This window comes from Netta rufina (genome assembly GCF_964035555.1).
Source record: "Netta rufina genome assembly, chromosome: 31".
NCBI lineage: Eukaryota > Metazoa > Chordata > Aves > Anseriformes > Anatidae > Netta > Netta rufina.
The window spans coordinates 1,924,711-1,937,890 of NC_140155.1; the positions used below are offsets into that span (position 1 = coordinate 1,924,711).

The following is a 13,180-nucleotide window of genomic DNA, read 5'->3' on the forward strand; positions in this document are numbered from 1 at the left end:
GCAAACAGGGCATGGTGCATCAGAAGGAAGTGGCAGGCAGTTCACGCAGGCAGGGTGAGCAGGGAGGGCAAAGCGTTCCCCCCCGGACCATACGAACAACTCCTCTAATGGCAGTCTACCACTAGCTAGGCTGCAATGGTTTCCACCAGACACAGTGCTCTCTCTAGCAAGTCTGTACACACCCAGACTGGCTGCCCGCTCAAAAATGCACCAGTTCAGGTCTCTGGGTGCAGGGAGCATCTGAGCCTCTTGCTGCCATCTGCGGGAGGTAGAGAGACTGTGTGTGCGTGAGGTACGAGCAGGTGGATGACCTGGTCCGCCTGGTGGCAGAACTCAAGGAGGAGGTGGAGAGGTTGAGGGCTATCAGGGAGTGTGAGCGGGAGAAAGAGTGGTGGGGCAGCTCCCTGCAGGGCCTGAAGGAGAGGAACCGGGCTGAGACACCCCTAATGGGGATGGACCCCCTCCCCTGACACTGTTGGACAGAGGGAGCAGACCTAGGAGTTGAGGAGGAATGGAGACAGGTCCCTGCTTGACATCACAGCCGATGCCACCCCATTCAAGCCCCACCTTCCCAGGTGCCCTTACACAACAGGTTTGAGGCCCTGGAGCTTGAGGGACCAGTAGCTGAGGAAGAGGTAGAAAGTGTAGCCAGGAGGATGCCTAGGGTGAGGAAGTCGACTCCACGCATCAGGACTGCTATCCTCTTTTGATAGTCCAGGCTGGCAGTGATGACATTGAAGAGAGAAGCCTGAAGGCTATCAAATGTGACGTTAGGGGACTGGGGTGGTTAGTGGATGGAGCGGGAGTACAGGTGGAGCAGATCTCCACACTGCAGCCCATGGAGAGCCCCCGCAGGAGCAGGCCCCAGGCCGGAGCCACAGCCCGTAGAGAGGAGCCCCCACAGGAGATGGGAGTCTGGGGGGAGCTGCCACCCATGGGAGACCCAGATTGCAACAGTTTGCTCCTGACAGATGTCAGGAGCATACTACAGACCCATACAGTAGCAGTTGTTGGAGAGCTGCTGACTCGGCTGAAGGTGGAGAGGCCTTGCAGGGAGATCTGGACAGATTGGAGAGCTGGGCAATCACCAATCATGAAGTTTAACAAAGGCAAGTGCCAGGTCCTGCACTTAGGATGGGGCAACCCTGGCTATATGTACACACTGGGGGATGTGATGCTGGAGAGCAGCCCTGCAGAGGGGGATCTGGGGGTTGTGGTTGACAGCAAGTTGAATATGAGCCAGCAGTGTGCCCTAGCAGCCAGGAGGGCCAACCGTATCCTGGGGCACATCGAGCACGGCATTGCTAGTCGGTAGAGGGAGGTGATTGTGCCACTCTACTCTGCACTCTGAGGCCTCACCTCGAGGACTCTGTGGAGTTCTGGCCACCACAGTACAAGAAGGACCTGAAACTTTTGGAGAGTGTCCAGAGAAGGGCCACAGAGATGGTGAAGGGCCTTGAGGGGAAGACGTATGCCTTCAGCCTGTTCTCTTCGTACTCTGGGATGAATCCCATCAGGCCCTATAGTCTTGTATGCATTCATCTGGAGCAGCAAAACCCATACAAATTCGGGGTTTGTTGGGACTATATCGTTCCTGCAGTCACTGTCCTCCAGCTCAGGGCACCTGGAGTCCCACAGCCCAACATCAGTGTTGAGGCAAAGAAAACAATAAAAATCTCTGTGAATGACCTTGTCTGACCATCCCCATCAAGTAACAGACCAATGCTTTCTCTCATCCTACTTTTCCTGTTAAGATACTTTAAGAAAAAAAGGAAAAAAAAAAAAAAAAAAAAAAAGCATTTGATTTCCCTTCACAGTACTGTCCAGATTCAACTCAAATTGAGCTTTGGCCATATGAAATTTCTCCCTAGAAAAGCAAACAGTACCTCTGTAGTCTTTCCATGTTGCCTGACTTCCCTTCCAGCAAACAGAAACTTTCCTTATCCACCTAAGATCTAGAAGAAGGTCCCTGCCCATCTGAGCCAACCTTCTACCATGGCTGCTTTACTGGAGCTGGGAGAGGCACTGGCACTTTGCCTTCAGCACCCTGGGAAAAGGGTGGCAGCTCTAGGCTCGACACCCAGCTGTGCCCCATTCCCTGCAGCCTCCGATCCTGCTCAGCTCTTCACTGCCATCTCTCCACATTTTCCCATTGCTCACAGTTTGATTCTTTCTTGCATGCGTGGAGGTGAACGAGCGTAGCCAGTGGCTTTCCCTGGAGGTCTGGAGAGGCCCCTGCTGGGGACAAGCACCTCGTGCTTGCTAAAGGCAGTGGACTGGGCACCCAGCTGCGATGGGATGGTGGTGCCAGCCCTGCAGAGCTCCCCAGACATTGCCCCAGGGGCAGAGTTGCTCCAGGAGGGTTATTGCAACCAGGAACTGGGCAAAGGTTGGGAAAGTTGGGCGGAGCCTTGTCCTTTCTGCAGCTCTGCTGAGTGCTGAGAAGGACATCTGTCTTGGCTTGGAGAAAAACACCTGGCGGGCCACCAGCCCCCTGGGGGACCTCTCTCTCCCATGGGGCTCCCCTGGGGCTGCAGCCACCCCAGCTTCACCAGCCATGCCAGGGGCCTCCTGACTTCCCTCGTCACTCTGCTCCTCCTCCACCTGGGCTCAGGTAGGACCCTGAGAGGCTGCAGGGGGCTCTTCCCCCTGTGCATGCAGACTTGCTGCTGTGGGGCAGGGGAGCAGCCATGCTCCAGCAAACAGGAACTTTCCTTATCCACCTAAGCTCTAGAAGAAGGTCCCTGCCCATCTGAGCCAACCTTATGCCACGGCTGCTTTACTGGAGCTGGGAGCAGGTCTGGCACTTTGCCTTCAGCACCCTGGGAAAAGGGTGGCAGCTCTGGGCTCGGCACCCAGCTGTGCCCCATTCCCTGCAGCCTCCGATCCTGCTCAGCTTTTCACTGCCATCTCTGCATGTTTTCCCATTGCTCACAGTTTGATTCCTCCTTGCATGCGTGGAGATGAACGACCTTAGCCAGAGGCTTTCCCTGGAGGTCTGGAGAGGCCCCTGCTGGGGACAAGCACCTCGTGCTTGCTAAAGGCAGCGGACTGGGCACCCAGCTGCGATGGGATGGTGGTGCCAGCCCTGCAGAGCTCCCCAGACATTGCCCCGGGGGCAGAGCTGCTTCAGGAGGGTTATTGCAACCAGGAACTGGGCAAAGGTTGGGAAAGTTGGGCGGAGCCTTGTGCTTTCTGCAGATCTGCTGTGTGCCGTGAAGAACATCTGCCTGGGATTGGAGAAGAACCCCTGGGGGGCCACCTGCCCCCTGGGGGACCTCTCTCTCAGATGGGGCTCCCCTGGGGCTGCAGCCACCCAAGCTTCACCGGCCATGCCAGGGGACTCCTGACTTCCCTCGCCACTCTGCTTCTCCTCCACCTGGGCTCAGGTAGGACCCTGAGAGGCTGCAGGGGGCTCTCCCCCCTGTGCATGCAGACTTGCTGCTGTGGGACAGGGGAGCGGCTTTGGGAAAGGGGGGACCCGAGCCCACAGCTCGCCCATGCTGGGTTTCACTTTCACTTTGACTCTTTCACGCAATATGGCTGCTGCCTTGCCTGCCCTTTCTGTGTCTCCTTCACCTGCCCAAATGCTGCAGAGAGGGCTCCCACTCCCAGCACACCTCCTTCTCCTGCACGTCCTCCCTCTCCCTCTCCTGTTTCCCAGGTGGTTTCCCATGTCACCCAGGGGACGCAGCACGCACCAACTCACGCACCAACTCACGCCCTTTGTCACTCACTGCCCCTAAATTTACGATGGCAAAATCTTACCTCCTCTCTGTGCCCTTCTCCATTGCCCAGTGTGAGAAACATCTCAAATAATTTTCTACAGACTGCATCTTCTCTGAAGCTATTTTATTCACAATTGCAACGGTCCTGCCAATCAGGAGCACATTTCAGTAAACAAATCCTAACCTTCTATTCCCTAATACCCAACGCCTGATCACCTCCCCTGTTTCCTCTTTGGCTGAGTACTACAGGTTCACAAGCTACTCGACACTCCTCTATACCATACATGTATAATTTTTCTTTCTTTTTTTTTTTTTTTCAATGCTTTAATTTCTCCTTTCTTATGTTTTGAGAACTTGTGATCTTTGTATTACTGTTCTCACACTGCTCATCCTGTTTTCCTCAAGCTTCTACCTTATTTTGGAACAGTGAGGCCTTCTATGGTCCACTTATCTACTTAGCATTTCTCCTTCTTATGACTACACAATTACCTTGGAATACAGAAAAATAATTCTCTACTGCAAAAACACAACATTGTTTCTCACACCAGCGCAGCTCAGAGTGGTGGGACCAGGACACCCTCTCACTGCCACTGTGGGGCAGGATGTCGTGCTGCCCTGCCACTTGTCCCCTCAACGCGATGCTCGCACCTTGGAGGTCAGGTGGATGCGGGATGAGTTCTCTGAGACAGTGCACCACTACCGCAATGGAGAGGACCTGTACGGGGAGCAGATGGGGGCATATGCCGGGAGGACAGAGTTGGTCAGAGATGGTCTCTCTGCTGGAATACTGCACTTGCGAATCACGGGGCTGAGACCCTCTGATGATGGCCAGTACGTCTGCATTGTGGGAGATGGTCATGCTTATAAGGAAGCCATTGTGGAGCTGGAGGTGTCAGGTTAGTGGCTGGGGTGGTACTGCCAGGGCAGAGTTTACGTGTCCTTTGAATGTTCCAGCTGTTTCACAGCATGGAGCATGCCTATAGATGTGGAGGTAATATTTGGGGAGAGAGCTCCCTGGATACTTCTGTCAGTTTTCACTGGTGTCCTTGAAGACACTAATCATAATATTGTGAGGGCACTGGGCACAGGCTGCTGAGCAGCACCTTCAGCTGTGCCAGCAATGGGACCAAACAGCACACAGGGAGAGTCGCAGAGTCCTCTGAGCAGCCGGGCATCTGCTTTACTTTTGCTTTCTATGCTGGGGGACACCTGAGACGTTGTCTGGATGTCTCGTGGCTTCTTGATCCAGCACGGCTAGGTGCAGAGACGCAGCCTAGAGGTGCTGAAGCTCAGTACCTATGTTTTCTGTGTGATTCGGAGCCACTGGCTTTGTGCAGCCCTGCTGTCTGGATCTGGCACCTACCAGTGTGGTTTTGGGGTGTGGGTGAGAGCATGGATTGCCTGATCCCTGAGCGCCTTGGACCGTTGCTGGTCAGGGCTGTGTCTGGCATGGGAGCAGATGGGGTCTTTGCCTTGGAACTCAATCCCTCCACAAGTCAAGCCCCAGCCACACGCTCTTCCTCCAGCCACAGGCGCTGACCTCCACCTCTCCCTGGGGGACTACGAGGCCGGAGGTGTCCGGGTGCTGTGTCGATCGGCCGGCTGGTACCCGCTGCCGCAGCTGCTGTGGAGGGATGCTCGTGGGCAGCACCTGCCCTCGGTCTCCCAGACACATTCCCAGGACCAGGAGGGGCTCTTTGAAATCGAAGGCGCCATCATTGTGACCGGGAGTGTGGAGGGGCCCTTGTCCTGCGTGGTCAGGAACAGCCGCCTCCAGGAGGAGCGGGAATCATCCCTGCACATCGCAGGTACAAATGGCACAGCCAGGGTGAGGTGTTCCTGGCCCCTGAACTTGTCCCGACCCAGGAGTAATCTGGGTCTTGCTCTTTTAACCACAGCCATGTAAACGCAGCCCTTTTCCTGGTGCCTTTTCTCAGCTCCCTTCTTCCACAACGCCCAGCCCTGGATGGTGGCTCTGGCTCTGGTCCTCGTGCTTTTGGCTGTGTCCATTGGCCTCGGTGTTTATCTCTTTCGAAAGCAAGGTAAGCTGGCAGCGCAGGGATGGAGCGGAGGGAGGTGTTCTACAGGGACCCCGCTGGGTGTGGAGCGGGGCTGAGCCCTGGCCCAGGGAGGTGCATAGGAGGAGGAAGGGAATGTTCTCCTGGGGATCCCAAAGGCCTTAGGATCGTCTTGGGTTGGAGGCCAGGGAGCATGGCTGCAGCGTGGGGCTGGTGGCAAGGCGCAGCCCCCCTGCACATGTTCCCACCCAGCAACCAAGCTGCTCTGCTCACCACCTCTTCCTCCGCCTTTGCTTTTCAGCGGCACAGAGCCGAGAGCTGGGTGAGTCCTTGCAGTCCCTGCCCCCAGCCCCTGGGAACTGGTGGTGTCCCTGCGGGAGGGCCTGGTCTGGGTGGGCTCTGGGGGCTTGTGTGCTGGTGGCTCAGGGGTGCTGGTGGAGCAGCTGGAGCCTGGGGTGGGAGTGGGGACTGCTGGGGCTGGGGCTGCCCTGGGCACGGGACACGGCTGGGATGGCTGAAAGGAACGGGGATCAAGGTGGGGATGGGGAGCGAGCTGGAGGGCTGCCCCGCTCTGCACTGACGCTTCTGGGACAGGAACGGAATGTCCTCCAACAATCCTTTCTTCATTTGGGTACTGTCTACAGTGCCACTGAGATATAAGCTAAACAAGTGTCTGTGTTTCCAGTTGCACTAAGAGCATTGCTCATAGCTGGACCACTATTTTTTTAGTCCCAGCTTGGAACAAGGCTGTATTATCCCAGTCATGGGATGTGTTCAGGGTCTAACATGGGCTGAGCAACTCTCCCCTCTGATCATGCATTACTTTGACTTTCCTTTTCAGAGAAAAAAGCTGCAGAGCTGGGTGAGTGTTCTGGTGCTTGGACCCATGTCTATGCCAAGGCAATGTGAGGGGAGGGTGGGCAGCTGGGACAGAGCAGCCCAGGGCTGGCCCCTCACCCTGCCCACACCCACTGGGCACCAGCCATGGGCTGTGACCAGCTCTCCCCTCTCCTTCCAGCATGGAGAAAGTTTCTGCTGCCTCACAATACAGGTAGGTGTGCACTGGGTTGCCCTCTGAGTTGCTTCTCCTTCCCTTGCTGGGCCATGTTCAGGAGCCAAGAGGTGCCCCATCTCCTGCCCCGTGGGGCAGCTCCTGGCCCTGAGCTGGGAAAAGCCTGCCCAGGGCTGAGCTCTGCCCCTGATGGCCTGGCTCCTTCTGTCCCTGCAGTGAAGGTGACCCTGGATCCAGATACGGCTCATCCCATGCTTGTTGTGTCTCAGGACAACAAGTGTGTGAGAAAGAAAAAACAACAGCAGCAGGTTCCTGACACACCAGACAGATTTGACTGTTGGTGCTGCGTGCTAGGCCGTGAGGAGTTCAGAGAGGGGAGGCACTGCTGGTTGGTGGAGATGGAGGGAGAGCAGCTAAAGTATGCTTGGTGGGCTGTAGGGGTGGCCAGGGCATCTGTGGAGAGAAAGGGGTATTTCAATAAGAGCCCTGAAGAAGGGATCTGGGCTGTGCAGTACGATGAGGGGAAGCTCATGTCTCTCACATCTCCTCACACCCCCTTTTCCCTGTCCCCTGTCCCCACGAGGATCTGGGTCTGTCTGGACTGTACCCAGCAGCAGGTGTCTTTTATCAATGCTGACAATGGGGTCGAGATCTTCACTTTCACAGCAGCCTCCTTCAATGGGGAGAGCATCCGCCCCTGGTTCTGGCTATGGACAGAGGAAATTCAGCTGTGCCTGAGGGACAGCACCCCCCAGAACCCGTCCCCAGCCCTGGGAACCTCCTGCCCTTCTCCAGCCACTCCTGCATCACCTCTCCTTGGTCCTGCAGGAGCAGCACAGGAATGAGGGGCAGTGGGGACAGGGGCTGCGCTGTGTTCCTCCCTGCTGCTGGAGGAGGGCTGGGATGCTGCAAGCAGGGGCCAGGCCCCTTGCAGCCCCTGGGCTCTGCCCTGCACGTGGCTCCTGTGCTGGGGCACAAGCTCTGCTGACACCCACGGGTCTCACCCTCCCTCTGAGCCCCAGCGGGCAGCACAGGGGCTGCAGCAGCTCTCCACACTCCTTTCCTATCTGCTTGCACTGCTTTCAGACCCCAGGGCAAGGGATGTGGTCACCGTGTGCTTCCGGCCATTGCAGGCCACCTTTGCCTCCTAGTTCGCGGTTGATCCTTGCCCTGTGCCTGGTGCTGAGCGTGAGCAGCCTGTGAGGGCTCTTTGTTCCCTCCTCAGAAGTATATCAAGGCCCAGCAGCAGCAGGACTGTGGCAAATAAAGTTTTGTACAGGAAGATGGAGTCTGGCAGTGGCATTTCTTGGGTGCTTTGTGTCCTGAGGCCTTGCTGCCTGGGAAGGCGTCTTGCAGCAGACCGTCTCCTCACATGCCTTGCCCTGCAGAGCCTTCGCCGTCCTCGTAGCCCTCCCTTGGAGGCTCTCGCACAGTTTCACGCCCTTCATCTGCTGCGGTGCCCACAGCTGCACGCAGTGCTCGAGGCGAGGCCGCAGCAGGCCGAGCAGAGCGGGACGATCCCTTCCCTCGGCCGGCCAGCAGTGCCGTGCCTGAGGCACCCCAGGGCACGCTTGGCCCTTTGGGGTCCCATGCTATGGCTCCCACACACCTGCTGCTCTTAGTGAGACACTGTAGGAGTGTGTGAGCCTCTGCCCTGTCCCCAGAACACTGCAGAGACACCAGCGGGGCTTGTGGAGCATCTTTATTGTTTGAGATGGGGCCAACCAGGAGCCGCCGGTGCCGGGAGGTGTCCGTCTGGTGGTCCTCAGATGCTGCCTGGGGAAGGGGGGGACACACAGGGCAAGAGATGGGGTGATTTGTCCCTCACCGATGGGAATGGGGATGGGGAAACCATTACCTGCGGGGTAGTTGTCTCCAGGGAGGGGAGTGTAACCTGCGGGGGGGAAGAAGAGGAGTGAGCAGAGTCCTCGTCGCCCTTGACCACGGCCCCGGCTCTCCCTGGCCACTCACCCAGGGCGGGAGGCCTGGCCCTGAAGCCGTAGACGCTGGCGAGAAAGAAGCCAAGTCCCAGCACCATCAGCACAGTGGCCACCGCCACCAGTATCGTCACCTCCGGCATCAGTCCGGGACCTGCGGGGACACGGCCGCGTGAGTGGCAGCAAGGAGCCAAGACCGCTGGCCTCCAGCTGAGGTCCTGCGCCTCTCCACTCACTCCAGTCCTCCAGGAGAGGCTCCTGCAGGCTGACGTGCTGCACCGAGCACGTGTAGGTGTCGCCTGCCACCGGGGACACCAGCAGGGACACCTGTGTCTGGTAGCTCCAGTCGCCGTTGGGGATGGCGGAGATGGGGTTGTAGTCGTCGGGCTCCACGATGTCCCTGTTGTGCAGCCAGATGACGGTCACCTCGGGGGGGTAGAAGCCCCAGATGTGGCAGCTGAGGCGGACAGGCACACGGGCATTCCCCATCTCCGCGGGGATGATGCGGACTTAGGGCTGCGCTGGAGCAGGGATGGGGATTGGGTCAGTGTAGGGTGAGCCCCTTTTCCCTGCCCTGTGCCACGTCCCCACGTAATGTTCCGTGCAAAGCTCCTGTGCAACGCTCCCGTGCAACGCCCTGTGCAAAGCTCCACGCAACTTCCCCATGCCACATCCCCATGCAATGCCCTGTGCAAGCTCTAGGCATTGTCCTGTGCTATGTCACGTGCGACATCCCCATGCGATGCCCACGAGATGCCCTGTGCAATGCCCCTGTGCCACACCCTGCAAGAGGCATTGCTCTGTGCAACATCCCCTTGCAAAGGGCAATGCAATGCGCTGTGCAGTGCTGCGTGCAACATCCCCCTGCGACGTCCTCACACAGTGTGCTCTGCAACACCCCCATGCAATGCCCGGTGCAACATCTTGCCAAGGCGATCAGCTCCAGGGCAGATTCTTTCTGCAGCGGAGCAGGGGATAAGACAGAATCACAGAATCACAGAATTTCTAGGTTGGAAGAGACCTCAAGATCATCGAGTCCAACCTCTGACCTAACACTAACAGTCCCCACTAAACCATATCCCTAAGCTCTACATCTAAACGTCTTTTAAAGACCTCCAGGGATGGTGACTCCACCACTTCCCTGGGCAGCCTGTTCCAATGTCTAACAACCCTTTCGGTAAAGAAGTTCTTCCTAACATCCAACCTAAAACTCCTTTGGCGCAAATTAAGCCCATTCCCCCTCATCCTGTCACCAGGCACGTGGGAGAACAGACCAACCCCCACCTCGCTACAGCCTCCTTTAAGGTACCTGTAGAGAGCAACAAGGTCGCCCTTGAGCCTCCTCTTCTCCAGGCTGAACAAGCCCAGCTCCCTCAGCCGCTCCTCGTAGGACTTGTTCTCCAGGCCCCTCACCAGCTTCGTCACCCTTCTCTGGACTCGCTCAAGCACCTCGATGTCCTTCTTGTAGCGAGGGGCCAAAACTGAACACAGTACTCGAGGTGCAGCCTCACCAGAGCCGAGTACAGGGGGATGATCACCTCCCTAGCCCTGCTGGTCACACTGTTTCTGATACAAGCCAGGATGCTGTTGGCCTTCTTGGCCACCTGAGCACACTGCTGGCTCATATTCAGCCAATTATCCACCATCACTCCCAGGTTCTTCTCTGCCTGGCAGCTTGCCAACCACTCATCTCCCAGCCTGTAGCTTTGCTTGGCGTTGTTGTGCCCCAGGTGCAGGACCCGGCACTTGGCCTTGTTGAACTTCATGCAGTTGACCTCAGCCCATCGGTGCAGCCTATCCAGATCCTCCTGCAGAGCCTTCCTACCCTCAAGCAGATCGACACATGCACCTAACTTGGTGTCATCTGCAAACTTACTGAGGGTGCACTCAATGCCCTCATCCAGATCATTGATGAAGATATTAAAGAGGACCGGCCCCAGCACCGAGCCCTGGGGGACGCCACTAGTGACTGGCCTCCAACTGGACTTGGCTCCATTCACCACGACTCTTTGGGCCCGGCTATCCAGCCAGTTTCTAACCCAACGAAGCGTGTGCCAGTCCAAGCCAAGAGCAGCCAGTTTCTTGAGGAGAATGCTGTGGGAGACGGTGTCAAATGCCTTGCTGAAGTCAAGGTAGACCACATCCACAGCCTTTCCCTCATCCATCCAGCGTGTCACTTTGTCATAGAAGGAGATCAGGTTCGTCAAGCAGGATCTGCCTTCCATAAACCCATGCTGACTGGGCCTGATCGCCTGCTGGCCCTGCAAGTACCGCATGATGACTCTCAAGAGGGTCTGCTCCATGAGCTTCCCTGGTACTGAGGTCAAACTGACAGGCCTGTAGTTTCCCGGGTCTGCCCTCCAGCCCTTCTTGTAGATGGGCGTCATGTTTGCTAGCCGCCAGTCAACTGGGACCTCCCCCGATAACCAGGACTGCTGATAAATGATGATAAGCGGCTTGGCCAGCTCCTCTGCCAGTTCTCTCAGTACCCTTGGGTGGATCCCATCCGGCCCCATCGACTTGTGCACATCCAAGTGCCATAGCAGGTCACCAACCAGTTCTTCGTTGATAGTGACGGCCACATCCCGCTCCCCATCCCCTTCCACCAGCTCAGGGTACTGGGTATCCAGAGAACAACCGGTATTGCCGCTAAAGACTGAGGCAAAGAAGGCATTGAGCACCTCCGCCTTTTCCTTATCTCTTGTAACTAAGTTTCCCCCCGCATCCAGTAAAGGATGGAGATTCTCCTTAGTCCTCCTTTTTGTGTTGATGTATTTATAAAAACATTTTTTGTTATCTTTAACGGCAGTAGCCAGATTGAGCTCCAGATGAGCTTTGGCCTTCCTAATTTTGACCCTGCACAGCCTCGCAACATCCTTATAGTCCTCCCTAGTGGCCCGCCCACTTTTCCAAAGATTATAAACACTCTTTTTTCTCCTAAGCTCATATTACATATATTACAAAACACCACAGGCACACTAAACGATCTGTTCAGCATTATCAGGAGAATTGCAAAGACAATCTCGATTTCTGGCAAGCTGATAAAGTCATCACTGCTTCGTTTTTCGTGCCTGGTGTTGCTGCTGCTCAAGCGCTAACAATGCTTAACAAATTAGGATGCTGGCTGGCTAAGCAAACCAATGTTACCTCTGCAGCATTGAGTGCATTATTAACCAACACTGACTCTGTTAGACATGCAACACTGCAGAACAGGGCCGCAATAGATTTCCTATTGTTAGGACAATGTCATTGGTGTGACGAATTCGAAGGCATGTGTTGTATGAACTTAAGTGACCATTCTCAGTCGATTCATCCACAATTATCCAAACTCAAGGAGCTCACAGACAAGTTAACAACTAGCAGGTGGGGGTTGGAATCATGGTTGCAAAGCCTGGGAATAGGGGGATGGTTGAGAGAACTTATAAGAGGAGCACTTGTAGTGCTGATTAAGGTAATTGTGATTCTGTTAGTCGTGCCATGCCTATTTCAATGCTTACAAAAATGTTTTTATGCTCAGTGCAATCAGCTTGGCTTATAGAAACACAAAAAGGGGGAATTATGGAAGCTTGGTTTGGAAGCCAGTGGAATCTGCTAAACACAAAAATAAAGTAGCTATTAGAAAAATGCAAGATAAAGTACAAGACAAGTAGCACAAGGTCGAAGAAGAAGTAACAATTGAGGAGTTGAGAAAACAACCAGCACAAGCGGTCTGCATGACAACAAATCAACAAGCAGAATAAGAGCGTGATAGTTGCGTGAACACTAGTATAGCCACCAATGAGCAAGCTTGCCAAGTAGCATAACTGGCACATGCAGAGATGTTAAGGGTATAAAATGCAAGAATGTATACTCAATAAACGCTTCAGTCGCACACCAGCCTGGAGTCATGTGATAAATTCCCTTCAGCTGAGTATTTACGTTTGGCCTATTTAACTCTTTTGGTAACATGATTTCTGACCAATTTTCATTCAGCCCAAATTAGGGTAAGAGACATTTTATTTGATAAATGGGACAGTGGAGTTTATCAGTACCATCTAGTAAGTTACTTGTTCCAAAGTACTGTTCTCTGTCTTGCAAATATAAGAGTTATCATGCAATGCATGCTGATCCAGTTCAGTCCAATTACTTACTGGGACTCCAAGGAATGAGGAGGTGAAGTTGCCAGCTTGTCCACATACACAAAAATCACTAATATTAGTATATTTTACAATGCTTTTCACAACTGAATCATACATGTTAGCATCAAAAGCCACATCAGACATGCTAATTAAGGCTGTAATTACAAAGAACCAAACTAATGTCTTCACAAATGAAGTCTTAAAGGTCCAGATGGTGTTGACCACCATCTGGTGAAGGTTTAGTGGCCTTCTTGACTCTGGTATGGTGAATCCAGGATGCTTGTTCCTTGATCTTTATAGCCATGTGAGAGGTCAGTAATACTTGGAAGGGATCCTCACAGTTCAGTTGCAAAGGTGTATCTGCAAA

The 13,180-nt window shown here is 54.9% G+C and overlaps 1 protein-coding gene across 1 annotated transcript; it reads left to right on the forward strand.

Moving 5' to 3' along the window:
* Positions 1–3,228: 3,228 nt before the first annotated feature.
* On the forward strand, positions 3,229–7,870 carry LOC311220334 (butyrophilin subfamily 1 member A1-like). Its single transcript, XM_084303842.1, has 8 exons — positions 3,229–3,389; positions 4,277–4,624; positions 5,255–5,536; positions 5,666–5,770; positions 6,048–6,068; positions 6,588–6,608; positions 6,765–6,797; positions 6,975–7,870. The coding sequence occupies exons 1-8, from the start codon at positions 3,290–3,292 to the stop codon at positions 7,601–7,603; spliced, it is 1,539 nt and encodes a 512-aa protein (XP_084159968.1). The 5' UTR covers positions 3,229–3,289; the 3' UTR covers positions 7,604–7,870.
* Positions 7,871–13,180: the final 5,310 nt, after the last annotated feature.

Excerpts from the sequence above, each read along its gene's own strand:
- LOC311220334 (XM_084303842.1), top strand. The coding sequence starts at position 3,290 with ATGGGGCTCCCCTGGGGCTGCAGCCACCCAAGCTTCACCGGCCATGCC. Across the intron at positions 3,390-4,276 it reads TCTCCTCCACCTGGGCTCAG|CGCAGCTCAGAGTGGTGGGA; the intron begins GTAGGACCCTGA and ends TTCTCACACCAG. Across the intron at positions 6,798-6,974 it reads TCTGCTGCCTCACAATACAG|TGAAGGTGACCCTGGATCCA; the intron begins GTAGGTGTGCAC and ends CTGTCCCTGCAG.